Source organism: Podarcis tiliguerta (genome assembly GCF_965153285.1).
Source record: "Podarcis tiliguerta genome assembly, chromosome: 17".
NCBI lineage: Eukaryota > Metazoa > Chordata > Lepidosauria > Squamata > Lacertidae > Podarcis > Podarcis tiliguerta.
In genome coordinates, this window is record NC_139550.1 from 27100583 (window position 1) to 27124394 (window position 23812).

General features: G+C 46.2%; 1 protein-coding gene across 2 annotated transcripts; it reads right to left on the bottom strand.

The window, feature by feature from the left end:
• Positions 1–1713: 1713 nt before the first annotated feature.
• CDKN2B (cyclin dependent kinase inhibitor 2B) lies at positions 1714–15101 on the bottom strand. Of its 2 annotated transcripts, XM_083420876.1 has the most exons (4): positions 14872–15101; positions 13028–13772; positions 4436–7018; positions 1714–4288 (listed from the first exon to the last, which is right to left on the bottom strand). In XM_083420876.1, the coding sequence occupies exons 2-3, from the start codon at positions 13190–13192 to the stop codon at positions 6761–6763; spliced, it is 423 nt and encodes a 140-aa protein (XP_083277002.1). In that variant the 5' UTR covers positions 13193–13772; positions 14872–15101; the 3' UTR covers positions 1714–4288; positions 4436–6760. The 2 variants fall into 2 exon arrangements, with proteins under 2 accessions (XP_083277002.1, XP_083277001.1); XM_083420875.1 differs by lacking the exon at positions 14872–15101 and having other exon boundaries at positions 13028–13823.
• Positions 15102–23812: the final 8711 nt, after the last annotated feature.

Genomic DNA, 23812 nt, shown 5'->3' on the forward strand with positions numbered 1-23812 from the left:
GGTTGGCAGTTCGAATCTGCACAGTGGGGTAAGCTCCCATTGCTATGTCCCAGCTCCTGCCAACCTAGCAGTTCAAAAGCACACCAGTGCAAGTAGATAAATAGGTACCACTGCGATGGGAAGGTAAATGGTGTTTCCATGTGCTCTGGTTTTCGTCATGGTGTTCCGTTGCACCAGAAGTGGTTTAGTCCTGCTGGCCACATGACCCAGAAAGCTGTCTGTGGACAAACGCCGGCTCCCTCGGCCTGAAAAGCAAGATGAGTGCCGCAACCCCAGTGCTGGCTAGCACTTTTGTTAGGGAGAAAAGGCCTATTTCAAAAGCTGTTAAGAATTCTGGAGCATCCTTCCAGGGTTATTAATTTGTGTTCTTCATGTATTATTTCTTCATGCTCTGGTCTTTACTCACCAACAGGGATAAAGATGGAAAGAACCAACCCAAACATGTTGAAAGCTGTGACTTTGGGTCAGATTCTGGGGCACCTCTCAGCAGAAAGAGCACGGGGTCCCCTCGTTTCAAAGTAAGTGGTGTTTTACATAATAAAGGTAAAGGGTAAAGGGATCCCTGACCATTAGGTCCAGTTGTGACTAACTCTGGGGTTGCGGTGCACATCTCGCTTTATTGGCCGAGGGAGCCGGCATACAGCTTCTGGGTCATGTGGCCAGCATGACTAAGCCGCTTCTGGCGAACCAGAGCAGCGCACAGAAATGCTGTTTACCTTCCCGCCGGAGCGGTACCTATTTTTCTACATGCACTTTGACGTGCTTTCAAACTGCTAGGCTGGCAGGAGCAGGGATTGAGCAACGGGAGCTCACCCTGTCGCGGGGATTCGAACCGCCGACCTTCTGATCAGCAAGTCCTAGGCTCTGTGGTTTAACCCACAGCACTATCTGCGTCCCTTTGGTGTTTTACATATTGCCACCTACAAAGGACCCTGCCCTGTGATTCTAAGTCCAGATGCTCAAATGATCTAACTGGAACCACCGATTAAAATACTTGTTTTTAAAGTACAGTGAAAAATCAGGCCAGCACCTGGAGATCATCATGAGCTGTCTTCTATAGTCTTATACTCCTATTGGCTCAATATTGTCTACAATGACTGGCAGCACCTCTCCAGGGTTGAAAAGAAGGAATCTCTTCCAGCCCTATGTGGAGATGTTGGGGATTGTGCGTTCACAAGATACAGTATGTGGTTAGCTGATCTGAGCCCACGGGGAAACCAAAGGGGTTGGGCTTTTTGCTTTTGTAACAGCAAAAATGTGAAGCTCTAGTGAGAGCCAGTGTGGTGTAGTGGTTAAGAGCGGTAATCTAGGGAACCGGGTTCGTGTCTCCGCTCCTCCACATGCAGCTGCTGGGTGACCTTGGGCCAGCCACACATCTTTGAAGTCTCTCAGCCCCACTCACCTCACAGAGTATTTGTTGTGGGGGAGGAAGGGAAAAGGAGAATGTTAGCCGCTTTGAGACTCCTGAAGGGGAGTGAAAGGTGGGATATCAAATCCAAACTCTTCTTCTTCTTCTAGTTAAATAGATTGTTAACAGTTGGGTAAGCCTGCAACTTCTTAAAAGGTTGCTTTTCTGTTCTGCATTTAATTAATAAAGTGCTTGCTTTACTGTGAATTAATCTAATAAAACTGATTTTATAGTTCACCCCGAATTTAATTACCTGACTGCTGAAGAGGAGAGGCACTGGATAAAAACAGATGGGGATTCATGTGAGCGGTCCATTGCTACTTTTATTTAAATAACATGAATACCAAACAGCAGTAAAACAAGTCAGTAAAGCCCAAGGGTAATCTGCCACAGGCTAAGAAATACTAACTGGTCCAAGTACTTGATAGATTCACTTCTCCCGGAGCCTGATCCTTCACAGAACTCTACTCAGACGTCCCACTGAGTTCAATGGGCTCAGAAAGGTAGCATCATAACCATCCCATTTGGGCTCTCTGATCCAACAGTTAATTCCTTCACTTAGAATATGCATCCATGATTATCTACAGATCAAACATTTTCTACTCAAGTGCTCTATACTTAATGACTATAGAATAATTCAGCAGTGACCCTTCCACCGAAACCTGCTGGAGCTGGAGTACATATTACATGTATTACCATTCTGATGTTGCTGAAAATGGGATGACAGAGGCTAGTTTTCAACTTGCAAGCTGCACATGAATAGTACCGAAAGAGTCCATTACTATGGGAGATATTTAAGTAAGTTTTTATCAGATACATTGAAATCAATGGGCATAGCTAAGTTAGGTTCATTAATTGGAGCAGGTCTACTCTGAGTCCAAGTTATTCGAATACCACCTCATATGTGTGAATTTCTCAGCCGTCACCCATGGATGTCTGTGTCAATCATGTACAGGGCACATTCTGTGGATCATAACCTGTGAATGGAAATCTCACTATTTCTGGTTCATGGCCAGTGAAAGAGAGAGAGAGAGAGAGAGAGAGAGTGTTTTGGTTCTAAGCAAGGAGGCTGAAGAAATCTCACTCTTCCTTATTCAGCAAGCAGAACCTGTAGTAGCTCTCTGACTACAGATGACATACTCCTACCCAGGGCCAATTTGAAAGGAAGCCAGGAAAGCCATTTGACCTGGGCTTCAAGCTCAAAGGCGCCACTTTGAAGATTTTTTGGCACGTGATAAGTTTCATAACTTGTTTTTGTGCACATCAGATGAAAATGAGACATACTCACTCAGGGTAGAGCTGCAAATTTAAATAAGAGATGTGATTTGGTAGAAGACTTGATTTCTTAACTTATAAAGAATAATTTCATATTAAATAACTTATTTTTTGTATAAATACTCATAAATATATATTGGTTATGGTGGCACAAGATTAGACTGTAATTAGTGGGGCTCCCTTGACATATAATTAGCTGATTATATATAAGCAAGCAACTCACTGTTTTGGGGGAGTGCCTTGTTTTGTTTCGATGTGTCATCATTTTTAATTGTTATTATGACTAAAGGCCTCAAAATCTGGAAGAGGCCCAATCCTCTGTAGACCTCTGTGAAGGCCTGCCTCTCCCTGGCTGGTACAACACTTCAATATTCTCAGAATATTATTAGTAATTGCACTTATTAGTTGCTTTCCTTTGCAACATGTAACCCAAAGCAATATACAAAACAGTGCAAAGATTAAAAGCACAACACAAAACATGGAAAAAAACCATTTTCATTCATACATATCTGTGATATATATATATCTGTAAGTGGAGAGCCACCATGAAAATGCCAATTTTCATGTTCCCACCCCCCACACTTTCCTTGAAGGGGACACATAGATGCTGAATGTAGGATCCTGTTTGGTTCATGTCATTTAGGTAGTTGGAGCCTGCATAAGGCTTTATAGGTCAAAACCAGCAGGTTGAGTCGAGTCCAGAAGCTATTTGGTAGCTATTACATTCGTGCCAGGATTGGTTTTACATGCTCAGACCCATCTTCTCCTGTTCAGCAGTCTGGCTGTTGAATTCTGCACCAGCTACAGATTTCAAACAGTCTCCAGAGGTAGCCCCATGTATAACCCATTGCAGTAATCTAGCCTAGAGGTTACCAGAGCATAGACTACAGAAGTTAGGCTGTTTCTGTACAGATGGGCCACCACTCAAGGTCATTTGAGCTTCAAGTAACAGATCCAGGAGTACCACCAAGCTACGTACCTGCTACTTCCAAGGAAGTGTAGCTCTCCACCCAGAACAGGTGACATCCCGTCTACCTGGTCTAGGGAGCCACCTTGTCTGGATTAAGCTTCAGTTCATTAGTTCTTATCTAATCTATTACCAAGGCCAGATGTTGGTCTAGAGCAGGCTTCCTCAACCTTGGCCCTCCAGATGTTTTGAGACTACAGTTCCCATCATCCCTGACCACTGGTCCTACTAGCTAGGGATCATGGGAGTTGTAGGGCAAAAACATCTGTAGGACCGAGGTTGAGGAAGCCTGACCCAGAGGCACAACTGTTGCTACATCTGCAGATCTAACAGAGAAGTAGAGCTGTGTGTCACCAGCTTATTGCTGGCACCATACATCAAAACTCCAGATAACCCATTCACCAGTTTCATGTACCTGTTAACAGCTGCTCCATGGCGAATGGTATCAAAAGCTGCTTATATATTAATTTAGTTTTTGTGGGGCTTCCCTTTGAAGTGCACCTGAGAGATTAGCTCTATTCTCCACCAGGGCCAGGGCCTTTTCAGTGATGGCCTGGTGGAATGCTCTGTCCCATAAGACTAGGGCCCTTCTGGATTTAACCTCCTTCCGGTGGGCCTGTAAGACAGAGCTATTCCGTCTGGCCTTTAATTTGAATTCAGCCTGATCTTTTATTTCCCTTCTCTTCCCTCCCCCTCCCCTTTAATGAAGATTACCCGCTCTGAGACCCCACAGCTAATTCTCCCCTGGAGTCCTCGCTGGCCCAAGGAGGGCTAATTCAGCCAGCTAGCCCTGGTGACTATCTAATGCTTATTGGGTGGATTTCCCCCAAATTAATTTTTGAACTTTGAATATTGTTATTCATGTTTTTATACTGTATTTTATGCTGCTTCTACAATTAAGTATTTTAAATTTGTTGTTAGCTGCCCTGAGCCCGGTTTTCTCAACCGGGAAGGGCAGGGTATAAATAAATAAATAAAAATTATTAATTTATTATTATTCCTAGATATCTCCTTAACAACTAACTTACACTTCCTGAATCAAAAGGTTGCCTTAAATTGTTGTTAGCGGTGATTTTCTTTTACAGGAAAGGCTTAGGGTACAATGATTTGCTTTCCTAGAAAAAGCCCAGTGCAAATTAGGTGTGTACCAATCTTTATTAAACAACTGGGGATTAAATATCTAACTTTGTCCAGTGCTTCAATGCAGTTCAGGCATCCTGAACTTTCTCTGGATTCTACTCTATGTTTATAAAGTTATTTGCTTAAACCATAGCCAGTGTACAAATGCAAATAAAATGAATTACTCTCTCCCATTTCAGCTGGTTTGACTAAGGTATTCCAGAATACCTATTGAGTATGCATGGTTTTTTGTAGTGGTCACACAATGCTGTTGGCATACAAATGGCAATCTCTATCCTCACTCACGTTTAATCCAGATTTTTCCAGGAGAAACCAGATAAGTGAAAAGCAAAAAACTAAAACTTGTTGCCAACGACCCATTTGCAATATATTCAGTTTCTGTCTGGAAGCGCCCTGACTGCATATTTAACATTTTCAGGGTCTCACGTTTATCCAGGCATTGCTTCCTTGAAACCTGATTGCATGGCGTTAATATGGATTATCTATCTCATATAGTCAGATTGGAGGATTCATTTTGACACTTTAAGAATTCTAAAGCATTTGTGTGAACTTCTTAAAAAGAAATTGGCGGATGAATAAAAAAAAAAAGGCAATGTGTGTGTTATTAGCATTAGCCTCATAATTATATTGCAAAGCCCATCCTTCATCCTTTCGTTCCTCCGTTAATTTTTCCCTTGGGGCCTTCAAGGAAAAACTAACAGGCATAACTTGTGCAAATGAAAAACCATGGCAACAGAAGCAGAGTGCATTTAGGCAAGAGGTCACAGGTTGGCACAATCTTCATTCTCCCCAATAAGGTAAAGGTAAAGGTAAAAGTAAAGGGACCCCTGACCATTAGGTCCAGTCGTGACTGACTCTGGGGATGCGGCGCTCATCTCGCTTTATTGGCCGAGGGAGCCGGCATACAGCTTCCGGGTCATGTGGCCAGCATGACTAAGCCGCTTCTGGCGAGCCAGAGCAGCGCACGGAAACGCCGTTTACCTTCCCACCGGAGCGGTACCTATTTATCTACTTGCACTTTGACGTGCTTTCGAACTGCTAGGTTGGCAGGAGCAGGGACTGAGCAACGGGAGCTCACCCCGTCGCAGGGATTCAAACCTCCGACCTTCCACTCAGCAAGCCCTAGGTTCTGTGGTTTAACCCACAGCACCACCCGCGTCCCCAATACTACATTTCAAAGTGCTATTTACATTTCACACAAGGAACACTGTTAATATCCATAACACAAACCAGAGCAGAGCTTCATAATATGAGACTGGGGCTCTTGCAGATGGGGTGTGTGTGTCTTGACTCTTCATCTCAGGCTCCTGAGTTGGAGCCCCACATTAGGCAAAAAGATTTCTGCAGTGCAGGCAGCTGGACTAAGTGAGCCTTGTGGTCGCTTCCAACTCTACAATTCTATGGTTCTATGGCACCCTGTGCAAGGCACCCCGAAATGGATGTTCTCAATTTTGCACCCCCTTGGCTCAGTGCCCTGTGGGTGGAGTGGGGGGTGTGCGTGTGGCCTGCCCACACTGCCCCAAATCCAGCACTGCCACACCAACCCCATCCACTATGGGGAATCATGGTCAAGGATAAATGGGAGTTGTTCATCCCGCAAAATCTGGGGAGCCATGAATCCCCAACCCCTGGACTATTGTCTCAGTTTCCTTTTAGAACATCATTGTACATGGGAGACTGGCATGGGTGAGAGACCAGGAGACACTGTCCCACGAACCGACATACCCATTCTCCATGCGTAGTGGAAGCATGTAAACATCTAACAAGCCACATTTCAAACCAAGCTGGATCGTAGAGTTTATGCTGGCGCCGAAATTGTAGCTCCATCTCGCTTGTCTCTGACGGGTGGCGTTCAAGAGCCAAGCCAAAGGGTCTTAAGTTTACGCACCCGCGATTCTCCTCCGGCGGCGGCGTGGGGAGCTCTCCGCTTGGTCCTCTGACTTCATCCCGGATCTCAAGTCAAGAGAGTTTCAGCCCGATGTCTCCTGGAGGTAACTGACCACCCGGCTCTGGCCACTTTCTTCAGCTAAGTCCAGCGGGCGGCGTCCCCAGCGGTCCTGCACGTCGAAGCGAGCGCTCCCTCGGCGCAGCGCCCGCAGTGTGTCCATGAAGCCCCCGCGGGCCGCGTCGTGGACCGGGAACGTGCCCGTGGACGGGTCGGGGCGGTTGGGATCTGCTCCTCTTTGCAGAAGCAACTGAGCTACCCCGGGGTTCCCCATCATCATAACCTGGAGGGAGAGGAGGAGAGGAAAGTCAAGGTATGCGCATCTTTGCGCTTTCTGTCTAGGCGCTTGGAGCGGCCATGTTCTGCGGGCTGAAATGGCCAAGATCCTGACCGCCACTCTGCATAATAATTCTGATTAAATATTTTTTTGGGGGGGCTAATCTGTGTACTGTTCATAGGAGCCAACTCCTATGGGTCGAGGCGGCTTTGTCCCACCAATAAAATATTTGAGGGGGCCGCCCCCTAAAGTTGATGGGTATTGCCATTTAAATGGTGTGTGTGTGCACCGCGTCATAGGATTATGTGATTGATTATTTTATCCTGAATTGTTGTACCCTAAGTTGGATCCGAACTTTCAAAGGTGCAGTGTCAAAGGGTAAAAGTTGAAAAGTCAATCTTCTTCTTCTTCTTCTTCTTCTTCTTCTTCTTCTTCTTCTTCTTCTTCTTCTTCTTCTTCTTCTTCTTCTTCTTCTTCTTCTTATTTGCCCACCCCTCCGTCTAGGGTCCCGAGGGGTTCCAACATTAAAGCGATATTAAAGAGAGTTTAAAATAACTGGCAAACACAAAATAAGGCGAGTCCTAAACGTACGCACGTCAAGTTTCAGAAGCTAGGGGTAAAAAGGGTTTTCTTGAGGCGAAGCATCCAACAAACGCCTCGGAAAGTCTGGTAAGGACACCGCTAGACTTTATCCGGCCAAAGCTCCGTTTACCCCGCGCCCTTCGAAGGGACCATTTCAGAGAAATTGGCAAGAGGCTCTTTGTTGGAGCTGGGCAAATCTCAAGAAACGGAAAGATTTCTGATAGACCTTTCTCTCTCTCGGGGATGGAGTAAGTAGTAGTAGTTTTAATAAGTTGAATAATCAACAGTAATAAGATTTTTAAGGGTGGTATCCGGTTGAGTCATTCATAGCATGACACCCAGAATGACGAACGGTGCATACCATTCAATTTTTGGGGGTGGAAACGCGTCCCATAACACTGAAAATGGTGGGACATGCTTCCTAATAATAATAATAATAATAATAATAATAATAATAAATATTTTTGGAAGCACGCTCGGCTTTTATTTTAATACTTTGTTGGAAGCCACCCAGAGTGGCTGGGGAAACCCAGCCAGATGGGCAGTGTATTATTATTATTATTATTAATATTATTATTATTATTATTATTATTATTATTATTATTATTATTATTTCTTTCGAGAGAGAGTTATTCAGAAGGATCCCAGCTGGAGATAATAGGATCCGTGTCTTCTCTCTCCACCGAGGCGAACGTCTTCGCTTCTGCGGCTTCTTTCCCATCGAGAAGGACGGCTCCCAAGGAATTAATCTCAGCCCAAACTGGCGCGCACGTTGCGCTTCCTTCGGAAAGGCGGGTCTGCAAACTCTCCAGATGGGCTGTAGTGAGAGGGGCGATTCTTGAGCAGAAAGGAAAACCAGGGAGACGAAACGAGCGAGGAAACCAAGAGAAGAAAGAAAACCTGAACTAGCAGCGGGGAGTGAGCGCAGCCACTCTTATCAAATGCCAAATATTGACATTTTTAATGTTATAAGAAATAAATGTTTACCAAAGGCCTGGATCTTCAGGTGGCGGTTTCCTTGGAGGGAAGTCGGAGTCTTTTTTAAAAAATAAAATAAAATAGGGCTTTTTATGTCTGCAAGGCTGACGTTTGAATCTAATGCTAAATTAAAAGCTGCAGCCATCTCTAGAGACGAGTGCGAAGCTGGACGGACGCAAACGAAACCACTGCTTGACGAACAATTTTGCCTCAGACCCTAAAAGGACTAAATTGTAGTATTATTTTATTTTATTTTTTGCATCCTTCCACGTTGCTCTCTGTTCACAGCCCAGCTGAGGCGGAGTAGATAGAGTAAATCGGTTCACAAACGCAATGCAATAACTCGCGGTGATGCGTGGTTGTGATTTGGAGAGGGAACGAGCTGCTCCAATTGGAAAGATGAAAGCTGCCCTTTTTCATCCAGTCGCGCTAGCACCATCGAGGAAATATGGGCCACCCCACTTCAGTTTAATACAATGACTGACTGGCATTAATAATACACAAAGGTATTATTTCTAAAAGAGGCGCAGTGAAATAAAAGTCTACCAGAATTCACTTTTCTTCCCGGAAGCCGGATCAAACTATAGACGCGAGGGGGGAAGTGAAAACGCGTCACAGCAGAGGCTTTAAACCAGGCATAGGCAAACTCCGGCCCTCCAGATGTTCGGGACTACAATTCCCATCATCCCTGACCACTGGTCCTGTTAGCTAGGGATGATGGGAATTGTAGTCCCAAAGAACTGGAGGGCCGGAGTTTGCCTATGCCTGCTTTAAACCAAGGATGTGGAATCTGTAGCCCTTCAGACGTTGGAATTCCAGCATGGCCAAAGGTTAGGATGCTGAGAGGTTGCAGGTTTGGAGAGGTGCCGGTTCTTGCACGGAGTTAACCGCCTGATTGTGCTAAATCGGCACCATTTTAAAAACAATGCATTTGTTTTTAAAATGAAAAAGCAGGACCTATTGCTCACTCCGCTGTAAAAGAAGGGATATCCGTGCGGGTTGTGTTTTTATTTTAAAACAGACTTATTGTAATTCTAATTATACCCAAATCTGGACTGATATCTCTGGTCCTCTTTTTGCCTCTCTCTGCTTCGAAATGTCATGCCCGTTTTCTGCTTGGCAATTCCGTTTTCTGCTTGATTTAATAAAATCGAAGAGTTACGATTAAGTGCAGCGGTTTAAGAGCGCGAACGTATCATCCGTGATTACTCGAAAGTAAGCTCCATTGAGCTTAAAAACGTTGGAAGTTTGGGGGCAACTCAGGTTTGCCGAAGATGGGCTTGCAAACCTCAGTTAAAAAAACATGCAAGGCTGGAAGGGAGCCTTACAAAATCCAGCGCGGGGCTTACTCCCAGGTTAATGCGGTTAGGATCGCGGGGGGCAACTTGATTAAAATATTGGGGGGGGGGCAACTAAGCCCTGCCCCGCATAATCGATCACATGATGTGACACACACAACATTTGAATGAGAATTCCCCTCAACTTGGGGGGGGGGGTTCATGGGCGTAGCCACGATTTATTGGGGGGGGGCAGAACCCAGTTATCTGTGACACAATTGGCCAGTTAAGTATTTTTATTTATTTACTTAATTGGCCCCTCTCTGCCTCCCCCTGGCTACGTCCATGGCAGACTGGGCCCCTCAATATTTTATGGGGGTGGGGGCCCGAAGGGACCTAGGAGTTGGCTCTCATGATTGCATGTAATACTCACTTTACATGAGCGCAAGCCTTCTGTTAAGCTCAATGGGGCTTACTTCTGAGTAGGCACGAATGGCATTTCATACCCGACGTCTTTTCTCTGTTTTGCTAGCTCTTTTCATGCAGGTAGGTAGCGGTGTTGGTCTGCCGTAGTCGAAACAAAACAAAACAAAACAAAACAAAACAAAACTAATAAAATAAAATAAAATAAAATAAAATAATTCCTTCCAGTAGCACCTTAGAGACCAACTAAGTTAGTTATTGGTATGAGCTTTGGTGTGTGTTCATGCAGAGAACTTTAAATTAATCGGTCAGTGAGACTGAGCTGCCCCATCGGTTGAAATCTGAGTTGGATTTCTCGATCTCCAGCTACGGAATCAAAAAGTTAGACTAAAACCCAGAACAGAAAAGGGGAGGTAGTTTTCGAGAGATGTGTGACCCCCCAGGTGGCTTTTAAAAGCAGCTTTTCCCATTGTGAAAAACAAACAAACCCCAATGAGGTTAAGTAAGAATATAGCTGTCATCTTTTCCCTTTTCTTGCGAGGAATCCTATTCGGAATAAGGGAATTTCCCTTAAAAAGGGTAAAAAGTTGACAGCTATGAATAAGAGTGAGATGAATATGTATATGGTTGATGATTAATTCTAGATTTTAGTCTAATGTCTCCAGTCATTTCGGGGTTGCAGTGATTTTTCATTCTCTCTCCTCAATCTAGGCAGACACCATATATTTGAAACACACGACTCCAGCCCACCCCCCACCCCCCACCCCTGGAAACTGTAGTTTCGTGTGAGGGGTAAACCACACATCTCAGGATTCTTGGGCGGCGAGAGATGTCATGTGTTTTAAATGGTTGCGTTTTATATGGCTGAGAAGACGAACTTTGGGAGGGTCTCAAATCGATTTGAGAATAAAACGACACATTCTGGTAACTGAATGTATTATTAGAGGGCTGCTTCTCCTCACTTGAAATGTTAATATTTGCTACCGAAATCTGTTTCCGAAGTAGGGATCTGTTCTATACAGTACTTCTGTTACGTAAACATAAACTGAAAAAAGATCCTTATTTAAATATAGTATTTTCCAAAGACAACACTGTGGTTGTTGTTGTTTGGCGGTGGGCGCGGGGAGGAGAGTCCAAACGTGGGACAGCGATTGCTCCAATAATTTTATTCTCCAATCATTTTGTTCACTTTTCTATTTTATTTTATTTATTTTTAGTTTCCTCGGACAGGGCAAGCTACGCAACATGGACCCAAACTTGGGGCACGGAGCCAATCCTTCAGCGTTTAGGGTTCATCCGAACAACTTTTCTAACTTTTAATGGATCCATTTGCCACTGATGGGGGAAAGGGTGGACGTTAAATCCTGCCCCCCACCCCAATTTTAAACAGGCTGCTCGCTCGCGAGGTCAGTCAGCAGCACACACAAACTGTGATTAATTGCTGTATTTCGGATCTGGGTGTAATCTGGTTTGACTCCTCATCTTCCACCTGAGTTTGGATGTGGTTATTTTTTGGGTGGGGGGATGATTAGTCCTGTGTTTTGGAACGGGCCAAATTTGTAGGATCCATCGTGGGCTGAGCCTTGGAAGGTAAATTCTAGTGCGATCGAGGGGACTTCCGAGCAAGTGTGTTTTGAATCAGGGCCCTGCATGGAGCCGATAAGCCTTCTACTTCCAGGCAGTGGCGTAGGGTGGGGGGTGAAGGGGGGGGGGCGGCCGCGCCGGGCGCAACATCTGGGGGTTAGGGGGCGCAAATCCATGGGTTAGGGAGCGCAAATCCACGGGTTAGGAGGCGCAAATTACTTGCCTTGCCCCGGGTGCTGACAACCCACGCTACGCCACTGCTTCCAGGAAGGTGATTTTAAAGCACACCTGGGTTACTGCGTGCACGCCATACCCCTTCCAAATCCTGGGAACCTTACTTCACCCCCTCCCGGAGCTTCAGTTTGTGTATTTATTTACTGCAGCTACACCCCACCTTTCTCTTCAAGGAGCTCAAGCGGCCTCTATGGCTCTCCCCCTCCTTGTTTAATCTTCACAACGACCCCGTGAGGTAGGTTAGGTTGACAGAAGGCAGTGACTAACTCCAAGGTCACTCCCAATGAGCTTCAGGGCTGAGTGAAAATTTGAACCCTGGTCTCCCAGGTCCAAGTCCAGCACTCTAACCACGCCACTACGCTGGGTCCTCAGCACCCTTAAACTACGGTTCCCAAGTTTCTTTGAGAGGGGCGGATGCGCTTTAAATGTATGACATGCGCACAGCTAGGAATGAACAGCTACTAGGACCTGACTCTCACGGGACACGGGTTGACTATGGGTTGTTAAAACTAACCCCCTCTTCAAAATAAGCCCCTCTCCGCAAAGCCCCCACCCAATAAATCTAGTTTAGCCCCCGAGGGGTACTCATACTCCACACCTCTAAACCTCACGTTTAAAATTTCAGCCATGGGCGGGATCAGTGGGCAGCTGTCCTGACCTAAATCAAATAATAATAAGAAAAATACTTAACTAAAAGTAGACATGATCAGAATATTTGAAAAGTTTTGACCATTTATTTCCTGGCCACTTGGAGTCAAAATCAAGTCAATTGGTGTGGAGACATTTCATTCCGAATTTGGTCGACAGAGAATAGCGACAGGTGGGTGTCCTGTCCGCACCCCAACTTAAATCCTGGCTACTCCCCCCCCCCCGCAGTCTCTCATCCACCTATCTATGGCTCTCCGGCCTTCCTCCTACTGCCCCCGGACGGACCTACCTGAATCGGGGCCCTTCCGAAGCGATTCACCGCGTTGGGGTCCGCCCCGCCATCCAGCAGCCGCCTCACGGTCTCCACGTCTCCCCGGGCAGCGGCGCTGGCCAGCTCATCCGCCTCGCCGCGGCCGCCCCCTGCATCCATGTCCGAGCCGGGGGCAGGATCCATCCCACGAAGCCGAAGAGCTCACGGGGTGTCAGTAGGGCATCTATGCAGCCGGCCCCCTTGGTGCCCTGCTGCCAGGCTCCCTCAAAGGATCCGTCAGATCATCAGAGGGATCCCTCCCAGCGCCCGCGCAAGGACGCAGCAGCGATCTCCCCTCCTTCGCCTGTGACCAGGACTCGGTTCTCGGTCGACGTTGCCCGCTTCCCGACGGCGCGGACGCCCTTCTAGCAGACCTTCCCCGGCGGGCGGAGCCGGCCAGTCAAACGCTTTTCCTGCGCTGGGCTGCGTCTCCCTTCCTCCTTTCCCACGGATCCGCAGGTCTCTATCCAGGCCCGCTGGCTCCCTCTCTCGGCGGCCCGACGTCAGGATGAGGAACAAGCCTAGGACCGGGACAGCAGAGGCGAATGTGCAGGAACTTCCCCATCAAAAGTGGGTCACTCCGAGAACGGCAGCTGGAGTTTCGACCCGTTTGTGCATCCGCTCCCCCTTAAGGGCTCTCTGTCCTCGCCTGTAGCAAGCTAGCATAAAGCCTGCCACCCTGAGGTGCTGCTTTTCTGCATGAACAGTCCAGGGGGTCGCCAAGCTGTGGGCGCATCTGGCATTTTGAGAGTGCTCTGTGCAGCATCGTCCCCCCCCCCCCGCCTCTCTCTCCTCCCCACACATCCCGTTCTGGCATTCCTCACATACAAACATACCAGTGGCCATACAAACATACAAGAAAGTCTTCATAGGAACCAGTGGCATAGCGTGGGGGGGGGGTGCAGGGGGGCCGGCCGCACCGGGCGCAACATCTGGGGGGGGGGGGTCGCGCTGGCAGTCGCAGTGCTAAAATCAATGCTAAAATCCACGGGTTAGGGGGCGCAAATTACTTGTCTTGCCCCAGGTGCTGACAACCCACGCTACGCCACTGATAGGAACACCACTCTCTTTCACACACACAAATTAGCTGTGCACGCATCACATTGTCGTATGCCCCCCGAAAAGCTACAATTCCCAGCACCCTTAACAAACTGCAGTTCCCGGGATACGTTGTGGGAAAGGATGTGCTCTAAATGTCTAGTTTTTATGCAGTCGTTGTTTGCTTTTCCACAAGGGTTTGGCAAAACGCTTGCTGTGATGTTGAATCCCTCTGATTTTACACCCCCCCCGCCCCAAAAGTCAGAAGCAAGTTGATTTACATTAATAGCAAAAAAAATTAAAAATAATTCAAAGATCCGCTGCTGGCAAGCACCACAAAAAGACTAATCGGAGGTACGATTTTTACGCAGCATGGCTGCAAAGCGCACAACCCATCTCTGGCCATAGCGGGTGACTTGATGGTAGTTTTGAGGAGACAGTTTGTTAAAAAAATATATGGGGACCCACAAGGACTTGGATCTATGGTTTTGCACCATAGCCTGGCTGGGCAGCGCAAGACCGGTTCAGAGCGATGGAGAGAGACGCACGGGGAGGGAACCCGTGAAGAAAGTATCCTGTTTCAAAAAGAAAAAAGAAAAAAAAAGACCTGGGCAAGTTGTGTGCCCTCAGACTCGTCTTTTCTTTTCTTTCCCTTCCTCCTCTACTTTCTGACTCCTGCGACACCCCACTTTCTCTGCATACCTGGCTGCGTATGCGCCATATGTTTGGAGCACACGATTCCCCCCAGAGGATCCTGGGAACTGAAGTTTGTTAAGGGTGCTCACCTGGCTTTGTAGCTCTCTGTGAAGGGTCCACTAAAATCCCCAGAATTCTTTGGGAGATGCCACCTGCCACCTTTGAAGCCTCTGAACCATTTGTAAGTGGCAAAGAGATCCTTGTCATCTGTTTCACTCCAGACAGAGAATATGTATTCGCTAGACAAGCCTAGACTTGCCTCCATTTAGTATGTTCCGTAACAGGGAACCCTCTCAGAACAAGCCTAGACTTGTCCTGTCATATGCTACAGATTCATTCCCAGAAACTGACTTGTGCTGAGCAGTCAGTTTCTAGACTCCTATAAATATACAGCGGACTCTTTTGTTAGGGCTGCAGCAGAAGTTGTGCTCCCTGAACTCCATCTTCTTCCAGGGCAACAGACTTGGGCTTTTTACTCAGAGCTGCTGCCTTTGCCAATAAGATGGGGCAGAATCATTCCTTCTGTTTCCAGCGTTCAGAGTGCTGAAAAGAGTACTACCCACACAAAAATGGCGGAAGTATCAGCAAATCCCGAGGTGTGCAGAAATACATAAATAAAAATAGCCCCAAGAGCTGTGCTCAGTTGGCCACAGAAGGGGAAGGCAAATGACAGAAAAGGAGGGGAGACAAGGAACAGAATGAAACATTCTATTCAGGAGTACTCCATACTGCAATATTCGGCTGCAGGCCTGTCTTGAGATTCTGTTTCTTTGTGTGTGTGTGTTTGTTTATTTATTTACAAACCTGATGCTTCACTTAAGTAAGCCTGTGCTTTCTGACATTGGTGGTGGTGCTGAGAAGGTGCTATCTCATGGGTAGGCAAACTAAGGCCCGGGGGCCGGATCCGGCCCAATCACCTTTTAAATCCGGCCCACGGATGGTCTAGGAATCAGCGTGTTTTTACATGAGTAGAATGTATGCTTTTATTTAAAATGCATCTCTGGGTTCTTTGTGGTGCATAGGAATTCCCCCCCCAAAAAATATATATATATAGTCTGATCCCCAACAAGGTCTGAGGGACAGTGGACCGGCCCCCTGCTGGAAAAGTTTGCTGACCCTAACCCTGACTCTAACTTATCTGATTTTGTCAATTGCATTTGTTTTCTCAGTCAGTTTACTGGGAATTGCCTTCCAGATGTAGAGGCCGACAGCTCCCATCAGTTCCAGATGGGCTGGTCCATAGTCAGGGATGATGGGAGTTGTAGTCCAAGAACATCTGGAGGACGACAGGTGCTCCATCGCTGGAATATCTGAAAGGCACCATGTTGGCTGTTCCTGCCCTAGGGCAGGCATAGGCAAACTCGCCTCTCCAGATGTTTTTGGACTACAACTCCCATCATCCCTAGATAACAGGACCAGTGGTCAGGGATGATGGGAGTTGTAGTCTCAAAACATCTGCAGGGGCGAGTTTGCCTATGCCTGCCCTATTGTTGTTGTATAGTCATTTAGTCGTGTCCGACTCTTTGTGACCCCATGGACCAGAGCACGCCAGGCACTCCTGTCTTCCACTGCCTCCCGCAGTTTGGTCAGACTCATGTTTGTAGCTTCAAGAACACTGTCTAACCATCTCGTCCTCTGTCGTCCCCTTCTCCTTGTGCCCTCCATCTTTCCCAGCATCAGCGACTTTTCCAGGGAGTCTTGTCTTCTCATGATGTGGCCAAAGTATTGGAGTCTCAGCTTCAGGATCTGTCCTTCCAGTGAGCACTCAGGGCTGATTTCCTTCAGAATGGATAGGTTTGATTTTCTTGCAGTCCATGGGACTCTCAAGAGTCTCCTCCAGCACCAGAATTCAAAAGCATCAATTCTTTGGTGATCAGCCTTCTTTATGGTCCAGCTCTCACTTCCATACATCACTACTGAGAAAACCATGGCTTTAACTATACGGACCTTTGTTGGCAAGGTGATGTCTCTGCTTTTTAAGATGCTGTCTAGGTTTGTCATTGCTTTTCTTCCCAGAAGCAGGCATCTTTTAATTTTGTGACTGCTGTCACCATCTGTGGTGATCATGGAACCCAAGAAAGTAAAATCTCTCACTGCCTCCATTTCCTCCCCTTCTGTTTGCCAGGAGGTGATGGGACCAGTGGCCATGATCTTCGTTTTTTTGATGTTGAGCTTCAGACCATATTTTGCGCTCTCCTCTTTCACCCTCAATAAAAGGTTTTTTAATTCCTCCTCACTTTCTGCCATCAAGGTTGTGTCATCTGCATATCTGAGGTTGTTGATATTTCTTCCAGCAATCTTAATTCCGGCTAGGGATTCATCCAGCCCAGCCTTTCGCATGATGAATTCTGCATATAAGTTAAATAAGCAGGGAGACAAAATACAGCCTTGTCGTACTCCTTTCCCAATTTTGAACCAATCCGTTGTTCCATATCCAGTTCTAACTGTAGCTTCTTGTCCCACATAGAGATTTCTCAGGAGACAGATGAGGTGATCAGGCACTCCCATTTCTTTAAGAACTTGCCATAGTTTGCTGTGGTCGACACAGTCAAAGGCTTTTGTGTAGTCAATGAAACAGAAGTAGATGTTTTTCTGGAACTCTCTAGTTTTCTCCATAATCCAGCGCATGTTTGCAATTTGGTCTCTGGTTCCTCTGCCCCTTCGAAATCCAGCTTGCACTTCTGGGAGTTCTCGGTCCACGTACTGCTTGAGCCTGCCTTGTAGAATTTTAAGCATAACCTTGCTAGCATGTGAAATGAGTGCAATTGTGCGGTAGTTGGAGCATTCTGTGGCACTTCCCTTCTTTGGGATTGCTATGTAGAATAATCTTCTCCAATCCTCTGGCCACTGCTGAGTTTTCCAAATTTGCTGGCATATTGAGTGTAGCACCTTAACAGCATCATCTTTTAAAATTTTAAATAGTTCAGCTGGAATATCATCACTTCCACTGGCCTTGTTATTAGCAGTGCTTTCTAAGGCCCATTTGACTTCACTCTCCAGGATGTCTGGCTCAAGGTCAGCAACCACACTACCTGGAGTGTACGAGACCTCCATATCTATCTGGTATAATTCCTCTGTGTATTCTTGCTACCTCTTCTTGATGTCTTCTGCTTCTGTTAGGTCCTTTCCACTTTTGTCCTTTGTTGTGGTAACCTTTGTACAAAATGTTCCTTTAATATCTCCAATTTTCTTGAACAGATCTCTGGTTTTTCCCATTCTATTCTTTTCCTCTATTTCTTTGCATTGCTCGTTTAAGAAGGCCCTCTTGTCTCTCCTTGCTATTCTTTGGAAATCTGCATTCAATTTCCTGTATCTTTCACTGTCTCCCTCACATTTTGCTTGCCTTCTCTCCCCTGCTATTTGTAAGGCATCGTTGGACAGCCACTTTGCTTTCTTGCATTTCCTTTTCATTGGGATGGTTTTCGCTGCTGCCTCCTGTATAATGTTGCAAGCCTCCATTCATAGTTCTTCAGGCACTCTGTCCAGCAAATCTAAATCCTTAAAACTGTTCCTTACTTCCACTGTGTATTCGTAAGGGATTTGATTTAGATTGTATCTTACTGGCCCAGTGGTTTTTCCTACTTTCTTCAGTTTAAGCTTGAATTTTGCTATAAGAAGCTGATTATCTGAGCCACAGTCAGCTCCAGGTCTTGTTTTTGCTGACTGTATAGAGCTTCTCCATCTTTGGCTGCAGAGAATATAATCAATCTGATTTTGATGCTGCCCATCTGGTGATGTCCATGTGTAGAGTCGTCTCTTGTGTTGTTGGAAAAGAGAGTTTGTGATGACCAGCTTGTTCTCTAGACAGAACTCTATTAGCCTTTGCCCTGCTTCGTTTTGAACTCCAAGGCCAAACTTGCCAGTTATTCCTTTTATCTCTTGACTTCCTACTTTAGCATTCCAAACCCCTATAATAAGAAGAACATCCTTCTTTGGTGTCATTTCTAGAAGGTGTTGTAAGTCTTCATAGAACTGGTCAATTTCAGTTTCTTCAGCACCGGTAGTTGGTGCATAAACTTGGATTACTGTGAAGTTAAAAGGTCTGCCTTGGATTCATATCGAGATCATTCTATCATTTTTAAGATTGCATCCCAGTAAGGCTTTCGCCACTCTTTTGTTGACTATGAGGGCCACTCCATTTCTTCTACGGGATTCTTGCCCACAGTAGTAGATATGATGGTCATCTGAACTGAATTCGCCCTTTCCCTTCCATTTTAGTTCACTGATGCCCAGGATGTCAATATTTATTATTGCCATCTTGTTTTTGACCACATCCAGCTTACCATTGCACATGGATCTTACATTCCAGGTTCCTATGCAATATTTTTCTTTACAGCATTGTAAAGAATTTTCTTTCACTTCCAGGCATATCCACAACTGAGCGACTTTTCAGCTTTGGCCCAGCCATTTCATCAGCTCTGAATATACTTGTACTTGTCCTCCACTCTACTTGTCCATGCCTGCCCTAGGGGAACTCATTTAGAAACTGGAAGCTGGCAGGGCTTCACTCAGTAGTATCACAGGTAGAATTCTCCACTGCTGTGGCACCCCTGCAATAAAAACAGCTATAAGGGCAAGAATATGGTTTTTTTTAAGAAGGAAACTAGCATGTGGATTCACAGGTGCTTTTTCTTCAGACTTAGACAGCTACACGCCCTACATTTAAAGCACATGATGTCCCTGAAACAATCCTATGGTTCATTTAGGCTCCTGGGAATTGTAGCTCTCTGAGTGGTAAATTACAGTTCCCAGTCTTCTCTGGGAGAAGAAGTGTGCTTTAATTGTACACAGCCTTTACACCTGCCAGTTTAAGCATGCTTTTCGACAAGTCACATGACTTTACAAAGTGATCCTTAATGGTGACAGGGTAAGGACTGGAATACTGTGTCCAGTTCTGGGCACCACAATTTAAGATGGATGTTGACAAGCTGGAAGGTGTGCAGAGGAGGGTGAACAAGATGATCAAGGGTCTGGAAACCAAACCCGAAGAGGAGGAGTGGAAGGAGCTGAGGATGTTTAGCCTGGAAAAGAGGAGGCTTAGAGGAGATATGAGAGCAATCTTCAAATATCTCAAGGGCTGTCACATGGAAGAGGGACTGTTTTCTCCTGCTCTGGAGGGTAGGACTCGAATCCATGGCTTCAAGTTACAAGAAAGAAGATTCCAACTAAACATACGGAGAAACTTTCTGATAGTAAGAGCTGTTAGACAGTGGAACAGACTCCCACAAGATGTGGTGGACTCTCCTTCCTCAGAGGTTGGATGGCCATCTGTCATGGAAGCTTGAGCGGATATTCCTGCATTGCAGAGGGTTGGACTAGATGACCGTTGAGGTCCCTTCCAACGCTACGATTGTATGACTCTTCAAAAGAGCACAGAACAGGGATAGGCTTTTTGCAATGAAAGGCACCCACTTGGGAAACCCAGCCAGATGGGCTGGGTATAAATAATAAAATACTAATACTGATAATAAGAAAGAATGAAGCTCTAACATCAGGCTCACAGGAGGTGAGCTCATGAATTACCTGAGGGGAAAACCCCCCACTGTGATAGGAAATAAGGCAGGTGCTTCAAGGTCTCATCAGTGTGAGCAGAGCCGGCCCTTCCATTGGGCAACGTGAGGCAGGCTGATGTAATTGCTTTCAGAGACATCAGAAGCTTGCTAGAACAGGGATGGGGAACCTGACGTTCTTGGACTCCCAGCAACCATCTCAGCCCCAGCCAGTATGGTCAGCAGCCAGGGATGACTGGGGGGGGGGGGTTTGTAGTGCAGAAACTTCTGGAGAGCTTCAGGTTCCACAGCCCAGTGCTAGGAGATAAAGATGTGAGCCACACAGGAGGTCAGCTGGCTTGCCACTGGTTACTGCAGTCAGGCTTCTGTGGGGATGGTGCACATAGCCAAGCCTCCTGGTGCGTTTGGAGACATGATAAACATACAGGAAATCATTGCAACAGACAGCTCCCGTCTTTACATGCTCATCAGGAGTTGGCAAGAACAAAAGAGTGCTGTGTCACCGGTGTTTTCCATTTCGTCTCAGCCCAGCTCCTCCTCCTATGGGGAGATACTCACCTGATATCACTGTCAACGCCTGCCTGTATGTGGAAATTTCCCTTGCGGTACATTTTGCCAATTTTTGAAGCAGACTGTATGCCTGCCACTTCTCACTGCAGCTGGTGCAGCTGCATTGAGCAACTGGAAGATGGCAAACTTTAGCTCCATGCTGGGAAAAGCTTCACCGCTGAGCTCTCAAAGCTCTGCTGAAGGCACAGGAAGAAGACAGCCTAGTTTTTCTTTTCTTATGCGTTGGTAATTTTATTCTCTCCCTACAGTGGGCAAGTGAATTGTGGGAATGTTCAGGGATGCAGGAGAGGATATATTGTCCGATGATAGCCTTTCCAACTTGTGTTAACAAGTTAACAACTTAGCGGAGTAACATTCCCCTTTTAAACTTGCAGTGGATGCATTTGCTCACACTCCCTAAAGCCTCTATAATAACTGTTCTGGTATTTTCCCCTTATTTCCTCAAAAAGATAAGACACGACACAGTCTTCTATGGAAGTATAAAAAGAGTTTACTCACTCACATTCTGTTCACAATTGGAGCCCAGAAGGCAGACTTATCTTAGAAAAGGAACATACACCTGGAAACTATCTCATAAAGAGACAGTCCCTTTGTTCTCTCTTGGCTGGAAGCATCTTTGGCTAAGCAGATGTTGCTTCTTCGATGCATGTAGTCAAAGAGAGAGAGAGAGATGGCTGCCCTGCCCTGTGCTGTTGTCATTACCTGCACAGGTGAGGCCACTCCCACCTCTAGCCACATGCAGAGGAAGTCTGTCCCAGCCCAGAAGGAAACAGGAAGTTTACCTGCTGGCTGGACAAACATTCCTCCCCATGTGTTCACTCTAGGAATGTAGTACTTGACTGCTCTTGTGTTTCACATCCCACATGAATCTTGTCCCAACCGTGTCTCTGTCTGCACCCCCTCCTTGTTGTCTGCACCCCCTCTTACTGTTTATTATTCATCTGCCTGTATATTCTTCTGGAATTAAATGGATTGTTCCTAAATCTCTGAACTTCCAAAATACAAATAAAAAGCCTCAATGTGTTCATTAAGTGAAGATGAAGAGTGAAGCTCAGTTGGTTAGAGCTTGGTGCTGATGATGCCAAGATTGCAAGTTCAAACCCCCTATGGGACAGCTGCATATTCCTGCATTGTGGGAATTCTATGATTCTAACAGCATGGAACTGGCTTGTTTTTCTGAGTTCTACTTTGGCATGAAGAGACTTAGGAGATTGCAGTAGTTTGCTTTTCATGAACTGCACAGGTCCTGTTTTTCTTGTTCCCAGAAATGAGGTCTAAATTCCCTGGCACACCGCCCGTGGCCGATCAAGGCTACTAAAGGTAATGTAAATTATGTCAGTGCAGAGAAATGTGATAAGGGAGGGGACTGTCATGGGAACAGCTGAATTAAGCCCAGAGGCCAAGTCACCATCTGAGATCTCAATGTCATATTCTCAGGTGGTACAGTGTTTGCATAACACACGAAGGAATAATGCTTTATGCGGGAGTGGATCTGTTCACAAAAAGAGAGAGACGTTTGCCAGTGAGGACCAGGAAGCAAGTTTTTAAAGCCCCATTTTGGAAGCTGTTTTCTGTGTAAGGCAAGAAATTTCTGTAAAAAGAGGCAGAGAATATAGCAGAGGATTGTGACAGTGCTTCGCTGAGACAGGCCTCTGGAACTTGTTTCTGAAGCTGTGGCTTCACTAGGTTGCCCGTTTGTTTTCTTTATTCCTGTAAGCCAGCTGTAGGCAAGGATATAAATTTAATTACATTAAGGTAAAAGGTAAAGGATCCCTGGATGGTTAAGTCTAGTCAAAGGCGGCTATGGGATGCGGCACTCATCTCGCTTTCAGGATGAGGGAGCCGGCGTTTGTCCACAGAAAGCTTTCCGGGTCATGTGGCCAGCAGGACTAAACTGCTTCTGGTGCAACAGAAACATTGTGATGGAAGCCAGAGCACATGGAAACGCCACTTACCTTCCTGCCACAGTGGTACCTATTTATCTACTTGCACTGGCGTGCTTTCAAACTGCTAGGTTGGCAGGAGCTGGGATCGAGCAACAGGAGCTCACCGCCATCGTGCGGATTTGATCGGCAAGCCCAAGAGGCTCGGTGGTTTCGATCCCAGCGCCACCTGCTAATACTAGGCTGCCTTCTCAGAGGGTGGGTTGTTCTACTGCATCTTTGCAACAGGAGGGATTGAATGAGCCACACGACCTGATGTGGAAGAACGTCACCATGCAAAGGCAAAAGGCAAAGCAATGGATTATGTAGAGAGACAGCGGGCAGCACCTTCTGCCAGTGGGCACTTTGATCTGTTTATGTCTCAATGCACATTAGCAGATCTCTCGTGACTTGCTTGAGTTCTCCCTGCACACAAGCTTGTCTGTTACTGAATTAGGGTGCAGCTTTCCCTCTCTCTCAAACCTATAGCACCAAGGACAGCTCCATTCCTGCTAACCCTTTAGCGGGAACACCTAAAGACTATGCCAGAAATATGTGTCAACCACAATGTATTGGTGGTCTAGGCTACATTCACTGGGTGTTTTGAGCAGGGCTAGCAGTAGGAAAAGTATGGCCTTATTGATTTTCTTTTTTCTTCTTTACAAAACTTAAATTTTATTGGATGTGAAACCGCCTACAGAGGGATGATTCCAAACCACAACACCTCACCCCCACTGGGGAGTACATTTACGAAGCCAAAGTTTCATTGTAAATCATTGCCAAGGCACCCAAGAAAGTGACGTATTCCTGGAAGTTCAACACTTCATCCACATTGCGGCCCAGATGTTTATTCAGTGCCTGTATCTCTCTCTCTCTCTCTCTCTTTTTTAAAAATATTTTTTCATTAGGAATTTCAAATTAACAGTTTTTCAAAGATACATCATCTTCATCCCCCCCCCCCGAAAACAGAAAACCCTCCCTCCCCTTCCCTCCCCCCAGACTTCCCTCAGCTCCTCTCTATGGTATTT

What these genes read in the sequence shown, in the direction of transcription:
- CDKN2B (XM_083420876.1), bottom strand. Translation starts at nt 13,192, where the DNA reads ATGGATCCTGCCCCCGGCTCGGACATGGATGCAGGGGGCGGCCGCGGC. An exon ending in TCGGAAGGGCCCCGATTCAG is followed by an intron (nt 7,019 to 13,027) that starts GTAGGTCCGTCC and finishes CTCTCCCTCCAG; the next exon opens with GTTATGATGATGGGGAACCC.